A 25,724-nucleotide genomic window follows, 5' to 3' on the forward strand; every position below is an offset into this window, starting at 1 on the left:
GGTCAAGGATCCTTAACAGTTCAGAAATTTTCATATCAGTCCAAAGCACCTTATGACCTTCAACACAAAGTCATTTGAAATATATAATAGTATAACTTGGACCCTAATTGTAAAGAGATTTTCTCAGTATAAAGAAAAAATAGTTTCTAGCAGTTTGAAGCATTATCCAATGCCTCTATTCATTCTTACTCCTGCAACAATGTTTTCTTTTATTTTTATAGCTCTTCAAACTCATAGGCATGTACATGCATGAACTCACACACTCAGGCTCTCTCACTTAACCTAAGCCTCCTTACCTGACTTTTTTGAGCTATACTCGTTTAGAGTTTCTTAACATTTTTTGTTTATCTCAGATATCTTTGCAAATCTATTTAAGACTATAGGACCTCTCCCAAGAAAGACCATATCACCCAAGACTGTACATATGATTTAGGAGGCCGCATTTCCCTCCCTTTACATCCCACACACTCTGCCAGCAATCTGTCTCTATAGTGAAGCCATAGCCCAGATCCATCATTAAAATATCTTGCTAGATTAAATTCAAGGAGAAAAATAATTTTCCCTTCTCTATTCCAACACTCCTATCACTGGCCTTCATAGAAATAATCTGATTGAATGTACATGATCATTTGATCTAATTGACAAATAACTCCCATAACTATTTGATTATAGTAAAAAACATCAAATCAATTTATGTCAGCATGTATATTTGGCCAGAAAATAATATAGTTCTTATTAGATTCACTTAAAAATTTATCCTGATCAATAACCTATATGTGTATAGTGAATCTCTTATATAATTAGGGGCCTTATATATTGCTTTGTAACTTTTCCAAGTTTAAACTTCTGGGGAGAAATAAGTTGATTTACTAAGGCCATATTATCTATATTTGATACAGTGAAAGAACCTTTGTAAATGCCACAATGTACCCCCACCCAGCACAACAATAAAGGGAAAAAAGAACTATAATGTTGATTGAATTCTATTGTGTTTAGTTAGAAACTTCATTTTGTAGCAGTTTGTTGTTGTTTTTAAGATCAGTTCATTTAATTGCTCACATTCCATACACATTAGTCATTTTACTTGGTTAAGTTATGTTTCCTTGGAAATACAGATTAATATAGTCATTAGGTTGGTTATATTCAAAATTGTAAATGAAGGTTCATTATTAATAGGTTATTTTACAAAAAGGATAGTGAACCTCCTAATCTTGACCTTCTGTCAGATTATACATATGTATCTTAACTCTCTGCTTCCTTATCTATGAAACTGAACTTAGGTTTATGTTTGAGCATCCTCTTATGTGTCCCATACATTTTAACTTGTTTCAAGATTCACAAATGTGTGATTCTCAGTCCAATGTTTGATGACATTTTGGAAGACAGAAAGTTTGCCCCTAATAGATAACCTTTTATGTTTTCCTCTTTTCCATCCTTTTGTACCATACATTGGTCAAATTGAGTAATTCTATATACTCTTGGACATTTCAAATATTATAAGACTATAGATTTTTCTAACCTCAGCCCTTCTTATCCAAACTATCCCCAATCAAACTTCTTTCATCTGACCTCAAAAATAACCTCATTTTTATTAGTTACCAATCTTTTATTTTCTCTAACTGGTCCCCCATTGGCTGATTTTAAAAAAGAAAAGATAAATAATATCATTATCATCAGAAATCTGCAAAGAGAAACAATATTTCTTGTTATTTAAGTCTATAGTATCCCTTTACTTGTTTCCTGTAAATTTTATCCACAAATACACACCTTTATGCTTCCTTACAATGAGAGACTGAGTTAAGATAATAATGCAGTGAGATGAACAAAATCAGGTAATTAAACCTAAAGGACTTTCAAAAAACATTCTCTGAAGACTTTTTTCACTTTTTATTACCATATATAAGTTGTACAAAGGAATTTCACTGTGGTGTTTCCATACATGCATATAATGTATTTGATTATATTCACACTTCCCATTACTCTTTTTTTTATTTGTATGTGCATACAATGTTTGGGTAATTTCTCACCCTTCCCACACCCTCTCCCTTACCCCCTCCACCCCCTCTCTCTCCCCGCCCAGCCCCTTGATACCCAGCAGGAACTATTTTGCCCTTATCTCTAATTTTGTTGAAGAGAGAGTATAAGCAATAATAGGAAGGACCAAGGGTTTTTACTAGTTGAGATAAAGATAGCTATACAGGAAGTTGACTTGCATTGCTTTCCTGTGCATGTGTGTTATCTTCTAGGTTAATTCTTCTTGATATAACCTTTTCTCTAGTTCCTAGTCCCCTTCTCCTATTGGCCTCAGTTGCTTTAAAGTATCTGCTTTAGTTTCTCTGGATTGAGGGCAACAAATGCTATGTAGTTTTTTAGGTGTCTTAAGATGTATTTATTTCTATGTAAGATAGTTTAAGTCTTGATTTCCTTAGTAATTTGCTTCTCATGCACCTCCCCCCCAACACACTCACATATAAATAAACTAAGTATAAAAGCACATTAGCAAAAAAAAAAGTGATGCATGGGGTTGTGGGCATGGCTCAAGTGGTAGAGTGCACCTGAGTTCAAACCCCAGTACCACAAAAAAAGTGATATCAGATTTGTAAACTTAATGTTAGAAGGATCCATGAAGATATGAGGTCCAACATCATGCTCTGTTGTGTGCTTGGCATATTTGATTTCTTTTGATACAGTACCCCTCAAGAAAACCCATTGCATATTTGGACTTCTATGTTAAAAAGAATTCTTTCTTGTGTTCAACTTACATCTGTCTTTTTGAAATAGCCACTTAGTAGTGGCACATTCTAGCATCTGAAGCAAAACAGGGGTTTACTTTCCTCTTTTACTTGACAAACATTCACAAGTATGAAACAGCTATCATCGGTTCCCCCTTTGGTTTAAACATGCCCAAGTCTTTTAAATTATTTCTTATCAATTATGACTGCTTCTTTTTTCTTTGGTCATGACTTTGGGGCCAGTTTTCAGTTTTCTAAAACTAATAGGAATACTTATATAGGTAAAAATAGGAGACACCCTATCAAGTGCTTTGCAGGAATTCAAATACGTAATGTACCCTTGTTCCCCTCTCATCTTCTAATTTCTCAGTTCTATTAGAAAACCCATTAAGCATGACTGGAAGTGATTTATTCTTTATAAAAACTTCATTCTGCTATTTTTTGGAATTCTGTTATTCTCCAGATTTTTATTTTCTCCTTCCTTTAAAAATGAAAGAGAGAAGAAAATAAGAGGCTGGTAAATGCTTCTTGGTACCTTGAGTAATTTGAACTCAACAAATGTCAATGTGACATGAAAATTTCTCTACAGACTTTATGATTTCTTTTCCAGTGACTGGTTAATATTTCTTACATTGTTCTCAGGACTTAACTCCTGTCATTGACTGGAAATGGAGTAGACCTGGAATAGCATCCACTTAGGGGCAGTTAGCATGCTGAGGGGTAGTGAAACTTACAGAGCACTCCGCTGAAGGACAAAATGGAAACCAGGCTTTGTAGAACTCTGCAAATATCTGAGAAATTGTTATGAGACATCATCTTGTCCACAGCACTGGGGCTACAAACCCTAGGAAAGCACTGCCTATAGATGAAATAGGTGGCTCCTTCCCTAGTTTGGTCCCATGTACTAGCAATGGCACTCAAAGGTTCCTGCTGCCTTACTCCAAAACATCTTCTACAGCCAGACATGGTGGTACACACCTCTAGTCTCAGGACTCAGGAGGCTGACATCAGCAAGAGGATAGCATATTAGAGGCCAGCCTGAGCTACACAGTAAGACCCTGTCTCCAGAAAAAAAAGAAAGAAACATCTCTGCTAGACTGCCAGAGTTTTCACTATAAGAAATGTGTTCCTTTGAGCTGAGACATTACATCTCTAAGAGTCCTGAATGTAAGAACTTCTTTTAGAATGGCCCATTAAGCTAAAATCATACATTAGACTCTTGATATGGATTCATTTAATCAAATTGCTTTTCAAAAGGACCACTATCAGAAAACAGGGCTCTAAAACACAAGATGGGTAAGTTGTGATAAGGGTGAGGGACTAAGCCAGAGCATGGGAGAAGGTAGTCTTAGATGACAGTTGCTAGAGTTAGAAGCTCTAAGAAGTCAGTGACAGGCAAGAGTTGGAAGAACCATGGAAGATGAGCAGGGAAGGGAATCCATTTTTAAATACCAAATATTTCTGGCCAAAAATAAGGAAATAAGCTGATAATAGCATGAGTAGTTACCACTAAACAGGTCATTGAAATTCCCATGACACCAAGCCACTAAACAATAGTTTCAAAACTGGCATGCCTCCTTTTTCCCTCTCTCACCTCACAAAAATAGAAAAGAATAAATGGAACATTATGTTAAGTGAAAGAAGGCAAGTACAAAAGGACAAATATGGCATGATTCCATTTATGTGAAATATCTAGAATAGCAAATTCATAGAGAAATGACCCAAGCCTTGTATGCACATATGAATAATAAAAGAAAAAAAACACTTAAAAAAAAGGAATCAGATTTTTGGTTGTCTGAAGGAGGAGTGAATGGGAAATGACTATTAGCAAATAAATATGGAATTCCTTCATGGACTTATGAAAATGTTCTGGAATTTGATGATAGTAATGGTCACACAACTCTATGGTTATACTGGAAAGTGCTGAATCATACATTTCAGAATGTGAATTTTATTTATAAATATTGCCTCAATAATTTTCTTTTAAATTATAAAAGAATAGATGGCCCTTTTCATCATCTGGATCCTGAGAGAAACAAAGATCAACTCACAGACCTTATCATTAGGAACATTTCTTACTGTAAAAAGATTTGTAGTTCCACTCTTTTATTCTCTTAATTCATGATAAACTTCAAGATAGTCAGTTACCAGGTAGTGATGCCCATTTATGGGCTTAAGCACTAGTGAAGAATTCACTCGCTACATGCTGAGGCATGTAGTCAGTTGCTACTTACACAAGCAGACTGATTAGGTGGTGGTTTAATCCTAAATCCTTAACTAAAAATAATGCTGAGACAGAACAAGGTCACACAGTGGAAATAAATTCAGTCATTTTCACTTCCTTCTTCTGAGATGTTAATGAGAGAAGCTGCTTTGCATATTATGGGACATCTTTCCAAATTCATAATGACATTATTGGCAGGATCAGAAGCAGCTGCAAGAAAAATCAAACTGTCCCCTCCCTACTCCTTGCCATCACTTAAGAATTTTAAAATCCTTTGTAGCCAAACAAATGGTTTTATACTATGAGATTCTGTTGTAGATGAAACCATATTTTAGTGAGATCATTCTAATATTTTCACAACTAAACTTCCTTCAGGAGGATCAACTATATTACAGTGATTAGATCCAGTCTCAAATACACTTTTCCTATAATTTAGAGGCTACAAAAACAAGCAAGTGTCTAAGAGACAAAGAAACTAGAGAAGGTGCAAATGCCTGCAGCCAGGTTTCTAATCAAAGCTTTGTATCCTTACTAGTTGACCTTTGTGTCAACCCACAGGATATGAACCTTTTGAGATAGGACAGGGAAACAAAAAAGTCAGTGGAGCCTGACCTTCGGCCCAGCTAGTAAAATCCCAGAAAGGTTCTTTTTCAAAAGACTTGAATCCGTTTTAGCAGATAGTTTCAAGTGAAATAATTTTGTATCTTTTCTTTTCCCTGATGTTCCAAAGAATAAGAACATTTTCTAGTTTCCATAAAAAGGTTTGTTATCTTCGTGTTTTGAAATGACAGATTTAAGAGGATTTTAAATTAAAATGACTGTGTTTCACAGGTGATTACAGCCATTTAACTCCAGGCAGAGTTGACCCAAAATCAGACCTGCACACAGACTGCGGCCCCCTGTGTGAAAAGCCTCATACTAAGTCACAGTACAATGCTCTAAGCAATACCCTCTACCAAGAAGCTCACAGATCAAGGGCTGCCAAAGTCTTCTGTTTCTACTTCTCAGCTGATGATTTTGTTTTGTCCACCCCAGTTGCCCCCTTGGAATATGAATGACTGGAAGACAGAAGGTTTTAATACTTGATCTACATGATGTTTTATTGAAGTTGTTTTGATGCAGGAGTTTTGATGCCAGGGACATTCTGCCATAGATTAAGAGAAAACCCTCATACTTTTAACTTGTTAAGAGGCTTTTTAGTATTGTTAAAGAATGCACAACAGATGTCAGTATCTTATCTCTGAGATCAGATAAGTGGCTTAGGCTTAGGGTTGGGATGCCTGTCCAACACATCACTTAACAATAAGACACAGTGGTTTTACATTTTAATAGAGTGGTTAAAGCTATCAAACCAGAGCCTAGAATGGTCAATTATAACAGCTGCTTTTTCAACGCCTAACCTAGTGGTTTTTAACTTTTTTTCTCTTCAGTTTGCATTAACATTAATTCTTATTAAAACTTTTCTTATTGTTTTTACATTTACTCACATGTGTATACATTGTTTGGGCCACCTTCACCTTTCTCCACCCCCCTGCTTATTCTGCATCAGAATCACCAGCTGAGTTTGTGTGAAATAAAAAATCCCAGGCCCCACTCCCATACCAGGATTCTGATTTAGTAAGACTAAGGAGGGCATGGGCAAAAACCCAAGTGATTCTGCTGCACATGGTCCACGGAGAACCTTTTCAAAAACCTGCTGTAGAGCATTGCGCACACACCAAACAAGATTTACAACCACCTTGACACCATCTTAGGAGAGGAGTGGAAAGACTGAGTCAACTTTGGCTTCTACACCTGACTAAATGATTTCTGTGGAGTCTCTCTAGTTGCCACAATTTGAATTAGGAATTGATGTATCTAGTTAGATCTGGCTTATTGAATGATACTGATGACTCTCTATTTGCTTTTACTTGCTACTCATGGATACCTTGTGCACCCTAGAAACAGAGATACCAGACATAGGTAAGCATCATATGGGCAGCACCTGCTGTTCACTCTTGCCTAAGAGGCCACTCCCTAATAATGTACTCACAAGGAAATTTTGCTTCTTAAATAAGGTTAAAGAAATAATATAAAAGTGAATTTAAAATTATGATCAGGTAAGTATCTTCCAAAAAAAGAGGATCCTCCTGTAAATAGGGAGTAATAGAACATACCAAAAAGAAAACAAGGTAAGTGAAAGTTAGAAATTCAGTATTTCATGGGAAAGCAAGGCTGTAAGTCTCATTATGTTTCCCTAAGGTGATGTCCCAAATGAGTCTGTAAGTTCAAATCAACTTGATGTTTTCAAGTTGCAGGTAGAGAAGTAATGCAGCAATCTCCCTAGATCCAGAAATATAGTCAATATGTGTATTAAGAGATAGTGACCACGATGACCTTCTTTTTTTTCAACAGAAGATTGCATGTTTTTATTTGATGACTTTAAGACATCTTCTTTGATATAACCTCATGGTTTCTGTTTCTTCCCAAAAAGGAAATAATAGGAAAGCTCTAAACTGACCATTTCCCAATAATACTGTGGTATTGAAATTAGCTCTAAAATTAATCATAATGAGTATTTCTATTCAATTTGGCTATGCATTATACTTGTCAAAACTATTCTAAATTACTGAAATGCAAGGGAGAAAATTGAAATTTGTTCACTACCAACTGCAAACTGTCATCAAAATGGCACCAACAGGGGTTTTAAGTTGTATTTCATTTGGGAGATGCCATTTCCTAAATGCCAATCCACAAGATCAGCCTTGCTACTTTAGTATAACTGATTCATTAAACAAATTAAGTTGGTTGTCAAATTGCTTACTGGTAAAGTGTTGCCCACTTAACAATCTATGTGATTTTAACTAGCATGAATGAAGTGATCTTTGCTAAGTTGAAGGGCATTGCTTGAATGTAAAACTAACTAGAAGTTGCAAAAGAAATTTTCACACAGCTCAAATTGCAATATGCATTTAGACATGAAGTATTAAACCATATTGGAATTAGTACAGTGGTTTTTCTTTCTCAGGTATGGCATATTTTCAGAAACTATAAAGAAATCACTCTAAAAAGAGGCATAGTACACTTGGGCAATGGCATGAAATAACAAATTACATATCAACATTGGGGACATTCTTGACTGTTGATTGTCAAGAAAATAACATTAATCAGATTTGAATTTGATATGTTGGGCTTCTCATTTACTAAAAGTCAGTTCACAAAGTCTGAGAATAGCCTTACTGAGAAAAATATGTCATGGTACTGTTTTAGAAAAAGGCAGGAGCACTGATTTTTTCCCACCATTAGAACAAAAGTATTCCTGATGGCATTTTGTGCACACACAGTCACATATGGTCTAATCTAATCTCATCTCAGTAATGACACAGACTTGTTAGTGAGCCTAGACAAACACCCTATGGTTCTGGGTTTCCCCAGATGAGATTTGAGAAGAATGCTAATTCTAACTTCCCTCACAAACACATTGAAGATATTCAATAATGAATGAATATAATGCATTCCAAAGTACTTTTGTGCGAATAACATTTCTCTTGGAAAAATCGCTTATGAACTCTTCCTAAACAAAACATGGTTAATTTGGTTCAGTTGAAACTCCACACACTGGCTACCAAACTATTGAAGGTTGTTTGGGGAAAGGATTGTGACCCCACCTTTATTCTAGGAAGAGCTAAGCATACTGGAGAAATTTTATTTTGAAGGTAAAATTTCAGCTGTTAAAAACTATCACTCAACCCCTTATTTAAGAAGTCTTTGCCACAGAGATACCTCGTTTAGTTAAACTTTCAAGTCAATTCTTGAGTCTGTTTGGGCCCTTTACAGTTTATTTACAGCACCTGTCATGGTGGTTCCAGGGTTGAAGATGTCCCTGGAATCTACCGGGTTTTCTAGATCAATAAAGGTAAGTAGGAAAACATTAAGTATTTCAATTGGATCTGATTTTTTTCCAGTGAAAACTATAAACTGAGCCTCAAATTAGTATTTGCCGACCTTATTTATATTAACATGCATAAATATGCTTAGAGAGCAAATACAATTAAAAGCATGCCAGTCCTTAAAAGTTATCTTTCTTCCGATGACCCTCCCCCCACTATTTTGCTTGGCTAAGTAAGACAACGCCTGAACTCTTTCATGTCTTACTTTTATGTCCTACAGCCCAGTTTAATTGAGCAGTTATTGAATGCTGACCCTTTTGGGCACTCTGTTTGACACCAGAATAGAGAGATGAATATGGTTCTTGTCTGCAAAGAGATCACAATATATAGTTGGAGAAAGAGAGAGAGAGAGAGAGAGAGAGAGAGAGAGAGAGAGAGAGATGTGCAAAAATATTGCTTACAACCAAGACCTGAATCTTGGTTTCTAATACCATTCTTGAAGAAAAGGAGCATGGGTCCTTGGTAAAATGGCTGATTCTAGTATTAGGGCAGGTAGTATACAAGATGACCCTAGATCATCTTGCAGTATGAAAAAGTAAGTAAGTGCTAACCAACACACACACACACACACACACGCACACACACACACACACACATTAATGGAGGTGTGGCAAAGGAGCACACAAGCCAGAAAGAGGTCCCAATGGTGAAAGCTTGAACTATTTAAATAACAAAATTAGGTAGCATTGTATTTAATGCAAAGCATCAATAAATATCCATGAGTCCATGCTAATGAAAATGGTTGAATTCATAAATAAATGAAAAAGCAGTGGACTTCCTAGCTAGAATTCAAAATACTTTATGTAGGTACTCCACCCTCAAGGAAGTGGACTGTAACTCCCTAGGTCTTAAGTGTTGACTGTATGTAGTTACTTCCCCTAAAAAGAAAAATATGAAAAGTGAGAGAGAAAGGATAACTTCGCAGTAGAGAAGTACTGATTCAGCCAAGAGCTCAAGATCATCCTCATTAGTAATAAGTCATATTGACCATTTGTACCCTTGATATGATTTTATCAAAATGGCACTTTACCACTGGGGTCTTCCTCCAAAATCCCACAACTACTGTTCAACTGTGAGAAAAATATTAGACATATTCCAGTAGAGGGGAATCCTATAAAATACCTGACCAATACTCCTCAAAACCATTAAGGTCATCAAAACAAGAAAAGTTTGAGAAATTGTCACAGCCCAGAAGAGCCTAAGAAGACATGATGCCTAATTATAATTTGGTATCCTGGATGGGATCCTAGAACAGGAAAAAAGACATTAGGTAAAAACTAAGGAAATCTAAATAAAGTACAGACTTCAGTTAATATTTTTTTAATACTAATATAATGTAATAAGTGCTGTTGCATCACTAGTACCTCCTCTCTGATCATGTCTCTCCCTGTCTACTTGTTTTGTGATAATGCTTATGAAAGTCATACTCTAGTTACTGTTCTGATTCCCCCCATCTACACAGAGTTTCATGAAGAAAGATATATCTTCCACACAAGTAGATCTGCAGTCCATAACACAGTTCTTGGGCACATTTTAAGCACCTAAATGCAAATACACAATGCAGAAATGGTACCAAGGAAGGATTTCAAGCGAGATATGATGGGAGTTTGAACTAATGACAGTAGGAATGAAAATAAGAGGGCAGACTGGAGAAAAAAATCAGGAGGTAGAATAATAAACCATTTTGTTTAACCAGATCTGAGGACTGGTGGAAAGGAGTTGGAAAAGAATGGCTTCTTGTTTGGAGATTAGACAACTGGGTGCTAGACAGAGTTCTGAGCACTGAGCATATTAGAGATAAATAATAAAACATAGCTCTCCTCCAAATTTTCATGATTTATTGGGGAGAGACACTGACATATGAACAAATAATTTAGGGCTGGTGGAGTGGCTCAAATGGTAGAATGCCTGCCTAGCAAGCACAAGGCCTTGAGTTCAACCCTGAGTACCACAAATAATAATGCTAATAATAATTTAATGTAATATCTAATGCCCTTAAGCATAGTACAAATGATCCAAACTTCTTAAGGAGATTGATGCCTGAATAAAGCTTCAAACACATGTGAGAATGAATGAATGAAGTAAAGAATGGTTTATATGCCACCCCAAAGATTACAAAGGTTTTAAAGATGAGAATACATGACCAGACTAATCATGAATGCAGTAATGCAAAAAATGGATTTAAGATTTTAAAACATCTTCTATGTGCCAGGCTACAGAAAGATTCAGGCCAGAGATGATGAAAGTTACAACTAATGTAATCACAGAAGGGATGAAATAAGAGAATGATTCTGTAAGCTAGTTTGCAGTCACAATTGCATATGGAGAGAAAAGAATCAGAGACTTCCAAGTGTGAGGGTTGAATGATTTCAGTAGTACATGAACCTTAAGTTCAAGTAAAATATCCCCAAATCTAAAATTACTGTAGCCATCCAAAAACAAAATTAGCAGGAATCAAAAATAACAAATAAGTTAATTTACCTACACAGATAAAAATAACATGATATCCTATTGAACAGCTAATCAAAGTGTTTTAGAATGCCAAAAATCCAATCAAAGTAACTTTAGTGTCACCTTTAGAGGGCATAGCTATGTGACTACATAAGCATGTGATCATGATTGTAACTTTTCAAAATATTAAATATAATCAGTTCTATTCTGCTATGTCCTGAAAGAAGGAAAAATGAATTAGAGAAGTGGCAGTCAGCTAAAAAAGAAAGAGAAATTTGGATACATAAAGTTTGACAGTGTATCTCTGCACAAACATTCTTCAGCAACACTCCTCTAACTTTGGACATGCCTTTTAATTGCCAGTAGAAGGATAGTATCCTGAAAAGAGGACGAGGTTTACGACAGATGAGGAAAGTAGGAAAAAAAAAACTTCTGTTTTGGATTTGTTGAGTTTGAGGTGATGGTGAGATATCCAGGCAGTCATCCACTTGATAATGGGATAAAGAGATATGAAAAGTTATCTCCTGGGATTTTTTTCTCTTCTGTTCCTTTCTAGTCTCAAGTGGATAGTATTGAAATGCCAGCATATTTACAGGTTAGCAGTACAAGATGGATTTTTTTCATACATACACCCATTACTAGAAAAACAAAGAATTGTCTGTCCTCTCAGTACATAAGCAGGAAGATACAAGAATTCTTTGATCTATTAAGAGATTTTTCCATTTCTGACAAAAGGCAGATCCCAGGGGGTGCATGTTGTACAAATTGCTTTAAATAACTTTTCTTTTCTCTTCCTTAGCACAAGTCCTGCTCACAAATACTATCTGGCTATGGACCCGGTGTCTGAATCACTCTACCTATCAGACACCAATACCCGAAAAGTCTACAAGTTGAAATCTCTCATGGAAACAAAAGATCTGTCTAAGAATTTTGAAGTGGTGGCAGGAACAGGTGATCAGTGCCTTCCATTTGACCAGAGTCACTGCGGAGATGGTGGGAGAGCATCAGAAGCTTCACTGAACAGCCCTCGAGGTAAAAAAAAAAATCGTTCTTTAGTCAAGTAAAGATTTCATTTGACTTCACAGAATCCAAAGACTTGTTGCATTGTACTCCATCGATCCATCTAAATATTCTGCCTCTGAAAGACACATTCTCTAAGGTCTCTTCCAGAAGAAAAGCACATCAAAAATGAATTTTTAGCCAATGTACATTAGTATGATCATAATAATTACTAAAAGGTTGAACTGTTTCCTTTCTGGTTGATAAATTACTATCGCCCAAAGCCCTCAGAGTGCCCCTCTGGCGCCCTGACCTCTCCCAGAACAATCCAGCATATAAAGGGTTAAATAGGACCACACAATCCAGCATATAAAGGGTTAAATAGGACCAGCAGAGATCCTCCAGTTCCCTCCTTTAACTCTGTGACCTACACTGGGTGGGATCAGATCTCTGCCCTCTTTCTACCACAGTCAAATATGTTGAATATCTCACAGACCCTCAACATTCCTATATTTTGCTTAACAACCTAACCTTTCTTCCATTAATTTATCCAAATCATTCTTGGAGCTAAATATATTTTTAATTTATATCACCTCTAGTATAACAATCTTCCTTTTTTCTTATGCCTTCTATGAAAGCTCAAGCTGATTTAATTTGTCATAAATCTACTTCTCAGTCTTCAAGGACCAAACTTCAACTCAATTATCTGGAATTTAGTGAACAAATCTGTGTTTCCCAATTAACTTCATGATTTTATAGACTTGAATCCTGTGCCCATCTTAGGCTAGTAAACTGAAGGATAGACAACGTTTAAGTCTGTTACCATGTATCATCCACCCTAACTGCCTAATTATTTAATCACTCTTCTCTTTTCCTTCTCTGAGATGTTTGTGTGTGTGTCTGTGAGTGTGTGGATTTGTTTTAATGAGCTTTACAAAGTATTCATTTTTTCAGGTTTTAGAAACTAATATGTTTTTTAAAGAATTATATAAATAATTCATATTTGTTGCAAAAAGTTAGAAAAGAAAACATGAAAGAAACTTTAATAGAAATCACCATGAGCCTACCACATATTGAAAGCCACAATTATCACTTTAGTACTCATCCTTTTGCCATGAATATCATGTTTTAATTTGCTAAGAGTAGAATAATATTATACAGTGCTGTTCTACAACCTGCTTTTATGAATATCTTTTCATGCCAATAAATATAGTGAGGTCAATTTCTTAGATGATCATTTATTATTTCAAATATTAAGGTGTTCCTCTTTAGCCATTTGACATTTGCCCATATTGGGATTAAATTCCAACTACTATCAGCGTTTAAAGCCTTCACTTTCTTCAAGGCCTTTGGGCTTCATATAGCCCTTTTGGCTAACCCTGGCCATTAATTCTGAATTTCTTCAGTAGTGTCTTCACTACCCAATTAGTACTTGATTATATTTTGCCGCCTTGTACTTTGAAGTTCTTTTGTGAACAGGAGGGTTTTCCTACAGTACTAAATTGCTTGAGAAGAGAAACTACAACTAATATTTTTTAACTTTCCCCATACCCCACCAACTTTTAACACAGGGAGATTCACTACACATGTTTATTGTATAATTATTCAATTAAGAAACTCTTATTTATGTCACGTATTCCTAAAAGGAATTTCAATGATGTTTAAAGGGAGTAACATTTTTCTTCCTAAGATAACATAAATCTCCAAGTATGGTAAAGGGTATCTTTATTCTCTCTGCCACTATCAACCCTTACACATAGTAGGCTCACAATAATATATTCGATGAAAACAACTCACGTGCATCATATACTCTGTTCCTCTTTCCAAAAATGCACTGGGCTGACTTCCACCTTTTACACAGGCTTAAAACTCTTGAGGGTGTTACAGGGATTTCTGCATAAGAAATAGGAAGGAATCAAACTTGTATTGTGCCTGAAATTGACATCTTCCTGAGTTGCTGCTAGTATGAAAACCACTCATCTCACCTACCACATTCAGCCTGCCACATAGGGAATGAATATCTCAGCTTTTCCAAATAAAGCAAATAATTGGTTCAGTGCACCTTTTTTGCTTCAAAAGCAGCAGTAATAGAGTTCTGATGAACAGGATTTACATGAACTTAGAAGCATCAGTAATGAGAGTGCCAAAATTTATATATCTATTAAAGCTAATATTAAACTAAGTTTTTCTTCTCATCATAGCTAGTAGTGTATTTTCTTTTGACTTTATTTACTTGTATATGTCTATCCAAAAGTGGCATTTACCATAATCTGTACACTTTATTCATCCAAAGCAGGAAGGGCTCTAAAAACATCTAGCTTAGGATACAGACAGCTGAATCTAAAATTGATTCTGAACAAGTTTCACATAATTTTTCTGAATCTGATGTCAACATCTAACCTGATCCAGTGAGTAAACTGCAATACTTAAAGGAGTGGGATATGTGGTTTGCACTAGGTATCCACCACATCTCTTTCAGCCATGCTAACAGTGTTTGAAGACCCTGCTTATGATCTTTAAAATCATTCAGATGACAGAACCTATGCTCAGACATCAATTACTCTGAAAATGCCAGTTAGACCACTTAGGTGCCCAGTACAGCATCTATCTCTATGTTCAATATAGACAGCACTCACTCTTCTCAGTGAATCACAACTGAGATTCTCATTATATGGAATGCTGCAGGGCAATTTCATAGACTTTCGTAAAAGGCAGAAAAAAAGCATGCAAGAAGTTATTAAAGTACACTGGGAAAATTGAGAGGAGAGTATTACTAATTGCTAATTTTATCTTCGAGGTTCTCCTGAAGGTTCTTTGTCTGTCAAAAAAAAAACCCAACTTAATTTGTTTTTTGCTTTGCAACTCCCATGCATACAGTTCCTTCTTTCTTCCCCCTTAGAAGATAGCAACAGTTTAATGGATTTCTTTAAGGAATGGCTTGATATTTTTCTTCTGCCTATAAGCTCATAAAGAAAAGCTATACATCAGTAGAAAATGTAAATGTACATCCAGGGAGTACCATTTCAAGGTTAGAAAAGAGAGCTTGCTCTAAGACTTTAACAAGCAACGTATTACAATTATAGGTAGAGTCTCCAACATGTTCTTACTTATGCAAGGTAAGTCAAGTAAATGTTAATCTACAAAACAGTTAGTTAATTTACTTTCTAAATCTATTCTAAAAATAAGATGAAATACCATTTGCTTTTGACATCATTCATCCTAAAGTTGTTGTAAATTACCAAATCAGATTAAAAACCAGTAAGCAAAAGGTAGAAGTGCAGAAGCCATGGGGTGTTTTGTTTTCTTTTTTGTTTGTTTGTTTGTCTGTTTTTGAGAAATGGAAGCAAATTGTGATGAATACTAGGCTAGGAAGCCAAGACTTTCTTGTTCCATCCATGTAATGTTCATGTTTCTTGAATTACTATTCAAGTCACTATACCTCACTGTGGTTTCCTTTTCCTGAACACTAAAAATGTGTGTTCAGAAAATGATATCATTAACGGGTTCTGTGACATCAGGCATTTTAACACTTGGTACTGAGATTCCTCAGTTGAAAACTGAATGGCTGGAGATGATCTCTTCCAAGCTCTAATGCATTATAGTAACCATAGCTGTAACTTACTGAGTGCCTACTGGTACCATACACTGTGCAAAATATTTTAGACACAGTATCTCTAATCTTTACAACAATGCAAAAATGTGTACTATAGTATTATTCATATTGTATAGAAAAGGAAACAGAGACACAGATAAGTTTAAAAAATTTACACACATGGTTGCATGCTTTACAGGGAACTACATTAGACCTCAGACCAATTTGACCTGATTCCAAAACACCCATGATGAAACAAACAAGGCCTCTACTACCCCACACTGCCCACCTTTCAGCTAAAATCCATGATCTCTGGGAATTATGGAAATGTTGGAAAATAGTTTGCAATCTAATGACATGTATTCAATGGAAACAATAGTTTTATTTGCAAGACAAATAACTTTTAACCTAGTTTCCTTTTCCTATTAAAACTATTTCTTTGATATTTTTCTGACCTTAGAGTATACTGATAGTGCAGTGCATAGCATTTACATAGTCTGTAAATGTAATTATTCAAATAAATCTCCAGGAAACCTTGTCACTTCTTTTTGGAAGATTCTGCAATTAGGAACTTCTCCAAATTTTTCTTAAGGGACCAAGGCAGAAAACCTTCATTTTTATTAAATTTCTGGGCTATGATAGTAACTACAAATTTTGTTTGAAGGAAAAATGGAAGTGTCTCCTAATAGAATTTCATATGATTGCCCCTGGGTACTTCTCCTGGGAAGATCTCTTTATCTGATCCAGTTTTATGCACTTTGATTTGAGTCCCAATAAAGAGAAACATTTGCCATTTTACTCCTCAATATTTTAATGTAATGGGACAAGGAAAAAAAGTTTAGCAAAGAGGTTGATGGTGTGCTAATCCCTGACATTGTATATGAGTTTGAATTGATTTTGAAAGATGTTCTTAAAACATGCATAGATGATGTAGTTGAAACATAGGTTCCATTTATTACTTTTACTGAAACTTTCTTTAATTCTACAGAGAATCAAACTAATGAGTTATCTAATAGATGACCAAGTACTTCAACAGAATGTGAAATGATACTAGGTGGGGCTATAAAATAAGAAATTTCTGACAAGCTCAATGCATTTATTTTTAAGCAGATACAAAGGGTGAAAGAGTGATAGACAGAATGAAATTAATCAATGACTTAATTTGACTTTCTTGGACCTCACCAAGGACTCTATTTCTGCTTTCATGTATGTCTCTAAGCAAACGGACCTCAGAAGTCAGCAGGACTTAAGCAATACCAAGTTGAGTACAGTAGTTCCATATGAGAAAGATGATCCTTAAGTCTTGACAGCTTCCAAAAGTGGATATTTATGACACTAACCATACAGTATTCATTTTAACTTTATTGGCAGTTATGAAATATGGGTATATTAAAGTCTAGACACAAATTATCTAGTTTTGTTCCTTCTTGGATTTAGCTTAAGTACATCCTTAAGCTCTTCTCCTTCCCCTGGCATCTGCATGCTATTCTTGAGTTATATTTGCAGTTAATGAAAATATGCTAAGACTATAATCAGTGACTTTTTGTTGATGTCAGTAGTATCTATAGTACAGAAACAGGAATAAGAACGTTCTTTTGGTTCTTCAGTTCAATGAGGGCAGTAATGTTTTCCTAAATTCCTTCAATGTATGATTTATCTTAATGACATAACCATTTGGATAGACACTAAGAACAGTCCCAACAAAATTACAGGCAAGCCACAACAACAGTGAGAGGAATAGCATCTTTAGGAAGCAAAAAGAATTCAGTATTGTTAGAATAAAAATATTTCAGGTTAATAGCAGAGGCAGGGACAAGAGTAGGAAGTTAAACAAAGATATGAAGAGAGAGAAGAAACCTTGACAGAAAGGGAGGTGAACCAAGAAAGCCCATGGTATCCTGGCAGCCAAGAGCAGAGTTCTTTTCAAGAAAGTGTGGAAAACAGTATCAAATACCACCCATTTATATCCATTGGGTTAGGCAGTGAAGTGTTCATTGGTGACTCTGCCATTGGTGGTTTGGATGGTTTGAATGGTGGTATAGGTGGAAACTACATTTTACTCATTTGATGAGCCTATGAGAAGTGAGAGAGTAAATATCACTAGTAAAATTCATTCTTTAGAGAAGCTTGAATGTGAGGTAGAATGATAAGTACTGAGAGGCTAAGGAACTCAGGGAGGCTTTTTGTGTAGGTGAAATGTGGCAATACTTATAGATCAATGGAAAGATGCAGAAGACAGAGAATAATGATGAAACAAGATCTAGGTAAATGGGAAGGAAGTAAGTCATGAATATGAGAGGAGAATAAAGAGATGACACTAAGATTATGTGTACATACAGGAATGAGAATATGTTCGTAGGTAGAAAAAGATAGGTTCATGTTTTTTCATGTGAAAACCTCAGTGTTCTAAGAGAAGTGTATCTTTTCTGCTGAAAACAAGGTCAGGCATTGGAATAAGCAGGAAAGATTTGCAAGAATCACTTAGTAAATTCTGCTTCTTGGATTATGTCAACATTGTGACATCCATGACCAAATTCCCATCTAGGTTTTAAGGTACCTGCCATGAGAGTTTTCCTCTAACATTCTTGTTTTAGAACCAGAAGCATGTTGAGAAAAGTATATTTGACTAGGTCTAAAAATTTAAGCAAAGTATTTGTTCTTTGTCCTTCAGCAATCCTGTACTTGTTCATTTCAGGAGATAGTCATTGGTCAACCAGCTTACTGTAGCTACAAAAAAGGACACATAGTGCCTATTATGGAAACAGAATGAGAACTTAACCTATTTCTTTACACAGTTGGTCTAATGCATCTGGTTATAATGGTCAAAAGATTTTAACCTTAGATTATGTCAGAACCTGGAATTTAAGAACCTTGCTACCTTTTCTGTTGCAACTCTGAAGTCATAAATTGTCAGTGAGAAATGGGGGACAAGAGGAATACACACATGGCCATGGTTAATTATCTATTTAGTCTAGGGAGCATTTCTAGTTGAGAAGGCCTCTATTAAGTTCATTCAAGTTTTATAATGCCACAGATGCTTTACTAAATGATTTTTTTCTTCACATTTATTTTATTTTTCATGCATGTATTAGATTCTATCAAACATTAGCATTTTAGAGGCCAGATAACATGATAGATAATCTACCAGGTTCAGGAGTCAAACAGAACTGGATGCATATCCCAGATCCTCCACTCATTAAACATGTGTTCTTGGGCAAGTCAACTTGCTTCCCTGAGCTTCAAATTCCTCATTCGTAAAGTAAGAATGCTAGAAAAAGTGGCCACTGTAGAGTTTTTAGATAATGAATGTAAAATGCCCAGTGTAGTACTCAGCATGTAGCATGTACACAGTAAACATTGCATGTTTTTGTGATCAGTGTTGTTCTTTTGTTGTTAATAGTGATAATGATTATAGTGGTTACCCACACACAGAAAAAGTTATTCAGGAAGGAGACAAGTTCCATGACCTAGGTAGGAATAATGCCGCAAAAGAAGCAAGAGTTGTGGTCGGGTGGGATTCAAGTATAGTATGTAATTTGACTAACTGATTCCTCTCAACCTTCAGATGCAGGATCTTTAGTACTAGTTTCTTAGATATGCGGTGTTCTGGTGAGCACCACAAGGCCCACCTAAACAAAATAATCCCATTTGCAGCCAACCATTTTACCATGAAATTCATTCTGTAAGAATATTTTTCAGATGTGAGCTCAGTGTTCAGTGCAGGGAATTGCCTGGGAGAACAGCACATTAATTCCTCATTAAAACACTTTATGGGAGCCTAGAGGGCATGGAGTACAGAATGGATACGTTTGGATAGAAAAAATCACCTGAGTAGGGCAAGCCTAGTTGAGATCTACTCAAAATAAAATGGGGAAGTGTGGTGCTAGAAATCTGGTAGAATAGCACAAAACTGCAGAGAGGTAGGGGAATAACAATGAAATAAAATAATCCCTTGGTATCCACAGGAGATGCTCAAGTCTCATATAAAATGGCATAGTATTTGCATATAATTTATTCACACTCTCCTGTATACTTTAAATCAACTCTCGATTGCTTACAATGTCTAATACAATGCAAATGCTATATAAATGGTTGTTATACTGTATTGTTTAGGAAATGATGACAAGTAAAAGTCTGTACTGTTCAATACAGATGCAATTTCTTTTTTTACATTTTCAATCCACAGTTGTTTGAATTCAAGGGCGTAGAACTTACAGAGGTGTAGGGTTTACTGTACTTCACCTCTGCAGTACTGTCTAGAATGAAACATGAACCCTACATTTACAGAATGATGGCATAGAATTATGATTCTTCTTTTTATTTAAGATCAGTATCCAAAAAATTCCACTTTCTTATCACAGCTCCTCAGTATCACACCTTTCTTATCTATTCATTTAAGAATCACCTGAGCTGATGAAAAAGACAACTCCATGACCCAAAAAAAATGACAGAGATCACACACTAACAGGCTACAAATCACTTAAATCATATTTTGAGTGGTGTATTATGATAACCTATAAATAACTAATCGTGTAAAATTGCTGTAGTAGTTTCTAGATGGCAGCTTTAATTAAAAGCGCCAGAGACATTTAGAAATTTAGAAATGGCTGGCATGTAATTTGCCCTTTTACCAACCATAAAATGGTAATTAAGGAATTTGATTCACTTCTTCCTATTAAAAGTTTTATGAGAATACCAAGTTCCTTCCAAATACAGTGTCTCTTCAGCAGAAGGTAGTACATTTGCTTTATCAGTCTTCTCCAGCAGAGTAAGATATCTTAATGTACAAATTCTTCAGAAGGTAATTAGGAAATTTTTTTCAATGCAAAATGCTTATTTTTAAGGCTCTAAAACATAAAAATGTATTAGTGAAAGCTGATCATGGCCTTATACTGCTCCAACATCAGTACAAGATGGTCCAATAATTCCAAGTTTACCAAAATCATTGAGCTGACTATAAAAATGAGGAAGTCATTTCCTGATAAGTCTAACATGCTTTGCTGATTTCTGAACAAATCTACAGTCTACAGTGCATTGACATTCCAGGAATTCCAGAATATTCACTCCACAATAGAATAGTCATCAGAAGATGTTTTTATCTTCATTTATCCTGGATAAATGAGCAGGTGTATATAGTAAAACTCCAAAAACATTCATCAAATCCAGATGTTGTTGGAAATTTCATGAATTTAATATCACCATAGGGTAAAACACAGCTGGAGATGTAGTCAGGAAGTCTATTTTTATTTTATAATTGAACAATTGATTGCATTTTTGGCCAGTTCAGCCTAAGGATTATAGATGGCAACAAACAAGGCATTTATAGCCCAGTCACTAATGACTTAAGTTATATATGCACATGAGAAAGACAGCTGCTGTGTTTTTTAAAGTCAAACAGAAGCAGAGTTTTACAAATTATCTAGGGTGGATGAATCTAAGCAGCAAACTGGTAAAGTAGAGGATGTTTGAAATGTCTCCTCTTCATTCTGTTATTCAGTTACTCCCTGCAGTCTCCCTAAACAGAAATCTACACTTTTCTATCACCTCTAATCAGAACTGAGTGGACATATGGTAGTGTACTAAAGGAGAATGGGACTATGGGAGGAGTATTTTATCACTGATATTGTTTAAAATTTCCAGTGAATGGTGATAGTAAAAACAGACTCACTATTCATCAGGTTTATTATTGCTTTCAATAGTTCTACAGAAAGGTCACTTCCCCTTAGTGTCTGTACCCAAAGACAGATCACTCCCAGCCGCCACCCAAACCCTAGTCTACCCCTCTAGGCATAAAAATACTCACAAAATAATGTTCAATGAAAAGTTCAGGACACAAAGCTGTATGTGCTGTGTGCTGCTAAATCTGTAAAGGTGCAAGGGTAGAATGTACATACAGGGAAAAGGTTTGGAAGGAAGTATGTCTAAATGTTAGCAATGATAACTGCTGCATAAGGAATCATAAGTGATTTTTGTTCTCTTCAATTTTCTGAGCAGGGATGATGACGTATCTTGGTGACAATGTACTTGCCTAGCATGTACAAAGCCTTCAGTTCCAACCTCAGCATCACAAATAATTCTAAGTGTTTATTATTTTTATAATTCAACAAGAAGACAAAATGTTATATTTTAATTGATCAAGTGCTTAGTTATGAAATAAAATATAGCCATTGTGTTATTCTCAATACATTATATATATATATATAATTTTAATGCATACACAAACTATCCTGTCCTATCACTTTATCTGTGAAGAGTTAGGTTTCTATTTTAATGAATGAGAGCTCTCCAAGTGGGAGTGTCAGAGTAGTGATGGTTGACTATGTGTTATTCTCATCTGAGCATGTTACAGGACACCTGCTGAAGAAGTCAAAACATAAGTCAAGGAAGAAACCTAAATGTAAGACCTTGGAATCCTGACAGGCTAATAGTAAAAGACACTTTAATTACATTTATTTTTAAAGAGTAGTGTATTGAAAAACAATGCATGTCTATGGTTTGAAAGTTAGAACTATAGAGAAAGATATAAGGAAATCTTCAGGCTTCTTTACCAAAAACCCAAACACCTCAGTCCCTCTCACTATAGGTAACCCACATTAACAGTTTGTTGAGATTCCTTCTAAACCTTTAAATGTATTTTCCTTCCGCAAAAGAAATTATATTATAAAATCACTCGTTGCCTTACTTATTTCATTTAATAATATATCTAGAAGATTCTTCCATGAAAGCATGTACATATGCATCACTTTGTGTTTAAGAGCTGCTTGATATTACAACATATCATTGAGCCAATTTCCTTCTGATGTCCTTGGATTTGTTAGCATATTTCCTAAACACATCTACAGTTTGTGTCCTACAAAAAAACCTTCTTAAAGTAAAGGTAACTTTTTTTTTTGCTGTACTAGGAATATATTGTGACATTTACAAAAGCTCTTACAATATATCATAGTTGAATTCAATCTCTCCATCATTCTCCTTTATCTACCCTTCCCAGTTTCTGAGATAGTTTCAACAGGTCTCATTTTACCATTTTCACACATGTATACAGAATATTTCCACCATATTCACCCCCTGACCCCCTTTCCTTATATCCAACCTCCGGTCCCCACTCCCCAGAGAGGACCTGTTTTGCCTTCCTGTTCTCTGTTTTTGTAAAAAATAATGGCATTTTTGTTTGTTTAAGACACTTATACAGGGTGTTTCCTTGTGACTTTCCATGTATATATGTATTAAGATCTGAATTGGTTCATCCCCCCTATTTTTTGCCTTTCTACCTGAGTCGCCTTCTTATGGTGATTTCAACAGGTTTAAAAATTCTATACTCATTCTTGTATAGGAAGTACATCAACTATATTCACCTTCTTAACTTCATTCTTTTACCCTCCTTCTCTTGTATGTGACCTTCCCTTAGCATAACCTGTTTTTCATAATATTGATTATATTTGTATTGGGTCTATATTCTACATATGAGAGAAAACTGCAGCCTTTGTCTTTCTGAATTCAACTAACTTCACTTAAGATGATGTTCTTCAGTTCCATCCATTTACATGAATGACAGAATTTCATTCTTATTCTTATTCTTTTTTTTCCTGGAACTGGAGCTTGAGCTCAGGGCCTACACCTTGAAACACTCCACCAGCCCTTTCTTCTGATGGATTTTTTCGAGATAGGGTCTCGTAAACTATTTCCCCAGGCTGGCTTTGAACCACTATCCTCCTGATCTCTGCCTCTTGAGTAACTAGGATTACAGGCATGAGCCACCAGTGCCTGGTTTCATTCTTCTTTATGACTGAATAAAATTCAATATATTTCCTAAATACATCTGTAGCCTCTTCTCTAAAGAAAAACCTTCCTAAAATAAAGGTAGTATCGAGACAGACCTTTCAGTAACCCTTAAAATCATACTGTGCCTTTCCCATTTAATGCTTGTGAAATTTGAAAAATTTAGACAGTGTTTAGAATATTTAAACCCAAAAACTTTGGAATCATACAACTGGGTTCAAATATATTTTGAACCCATCTTTGAGACACTTCCTTTACATCTATAAAATGGATATTGTGTCCACCTTTTTTATAGAGTTATAGAAGGTAAAATAACAAAGGATGAATTAAAATAATACCTAGCACAGATTAAGTTAAATAAAATGTGATGATGAGACTAAGAATTGAAATATTGTTTAAAGTTCATTGCATTATTAATTGGTTTGTTTCAAGATTAGTAATAAGTATTTTGTTCTCAAAATTGTTCATATTCAAATTCTCTTCTTCAAAGTTCATTAACTATATATATTCATCCCTGATTTAATCCTAGTAACTTGGAAAATTTACATCTAACTAAAATGGCAATCATGTTAGAGAGAAGTACTAGAGAGTGCTCAACTGAAGAAAATGGAGACATGTGATAGTGTACTCATTACAGTATAAATACTGGAATCTACCTCATAATCTAATAATAGGAATTTAGCCAAATACTGGAACATTACACAACAGAAAAAAATGAATGAACTAGATCTATGTGTAAAAGCATCAATAGTCACAAAAATATGATTTGTATGAATACAAGAGAAAATCACCAAGGGTATATACATAAGTTATACATAAGGTGTGATATAATTTACATATTTTATTGTGGTAAGTTATACAGTATATAACATTTGCTATTTTAGCCACTGTAAGTGTACATCTCTGAAGCATTAGGACATTCACAGTTCTGTGCAACCATCCCTGCCATCTATTTTATATATTATTATTATTGTGGTGCTGGGGATTAAACCCGGGGTCTCATGAATACTAAGCACACACTTTTCCACTGAGCTATACCTCAGGACCACCTGCATAAATTTTTAAGGCACAAAACATAACTATTTTATTTGTGAATACATACATATGTAAAAATGTATTAAAACATGCACAGGAACAATACACACTAACTTCAGGATAGTGGCTACCTCTGAAAAAGGGTATTAGGGATAAGGAAATGAGGAGTTGTCTATATCCATAATATTTCATTTTTTGAGATATGGAAACCAAATATTAACATCTGTTAAGTTTGGGTGATTAATGCATGGATATCTGTAGTAGTATTTTCTGACTTGTCTACCATTTGAAATATTTCACAATTTTGAAACATTTTAAGTCAGAAAGAGTGATTAGAAAGCAACTTGAAAATTCATACCTAACAATTTCATTTCAAAAAGTGGTTTATTTTGCTTTGTTTTGTTTTGTTTTATATAAGACTTTCACCCATACGGAAATGATAGTCAAAATATTTAGCAACATGTAAATCACAAGTACAAACATAACAGAACACACACAGCTCTGGCTTTGGAAAAGGGTCTTCAAAGCCCCCTGCAGTGACTACTATTTATCTCTTATTTTCCAAATGGATTGCATTTAAGCTTCTTCCATTAGCTGAAGAGCTCACCAGCACTTCTAGCATGTCTCCATATGTGGAGTTCTCCAAATGGCTGACTATGAACTTTCTTACAGAGCCTCAGTGTAATGAATCAACTTTATCTTTTACCAAAGAAAACCAATTTGCTTAGGAGTGTTTTCTGGCCCATTTAAAGTTTCTCGCTGAGAAGTCACAAGCTTAACAATTTAAATGTGAGGTTATCCTCTAGCCTCAAATATCAACTCCTAGTCAGGAAACCCCGATGTTATTTGCTCTATTTTTCTTCCATTTTCATTTATTAGCTATTCCATTTAACTTTTCCAAAATCTTGTTAGACGGTGTAATGGGTTTGGGGGAAAAGGAAGTCAGGTAGGCATCCCCATTTTACCAGTATTTACTCAGGAAA

The 25,724-nt window shown here is 35.3% G+C and overlaps 1 protein-coding gene across 11 annotated transcripts in view; it reads left to right on the plus strand.

Moving 5' to 3' along the window:
• The window catches only part of LOC109686404 (teneurin-1), an 835,907-nt gene that overhangs the window by 724,140 nt on the left and 86,043 nt on the right, over positions 1-25,724 (plus strand). For all 11 annotated transcript variants that reach the window (XM_074064014.1, XM_074064010.1, XM_074064012.1 and 8 more), the window contains 2 exons: positions 6,898-6,918; positions 12,136-12,368. In XM_074064014.1, coding sequence (XP_073920115.1) covers positions 6,898-6,918; positions 12,136-12,368 — 254 coding nt within the window. The remainder of the gene's footprint in view (positions 1-6,897; positions 6,919-12,135; positions 12,369-25,724) is intronic.

This window comes from Castor canadensis, chromosome X, assembly GCF_047511655.1.
Source record: "Castor canadensis chromosome X, mCasCan1.hap1v2, whole genome shotgun sequence".
Taxonomy (NCBI): Eukaryota; Metazoa; Chordata; class Mammalia; order Rodentia; family Castoridae; genus Castor; species Castor canadensis.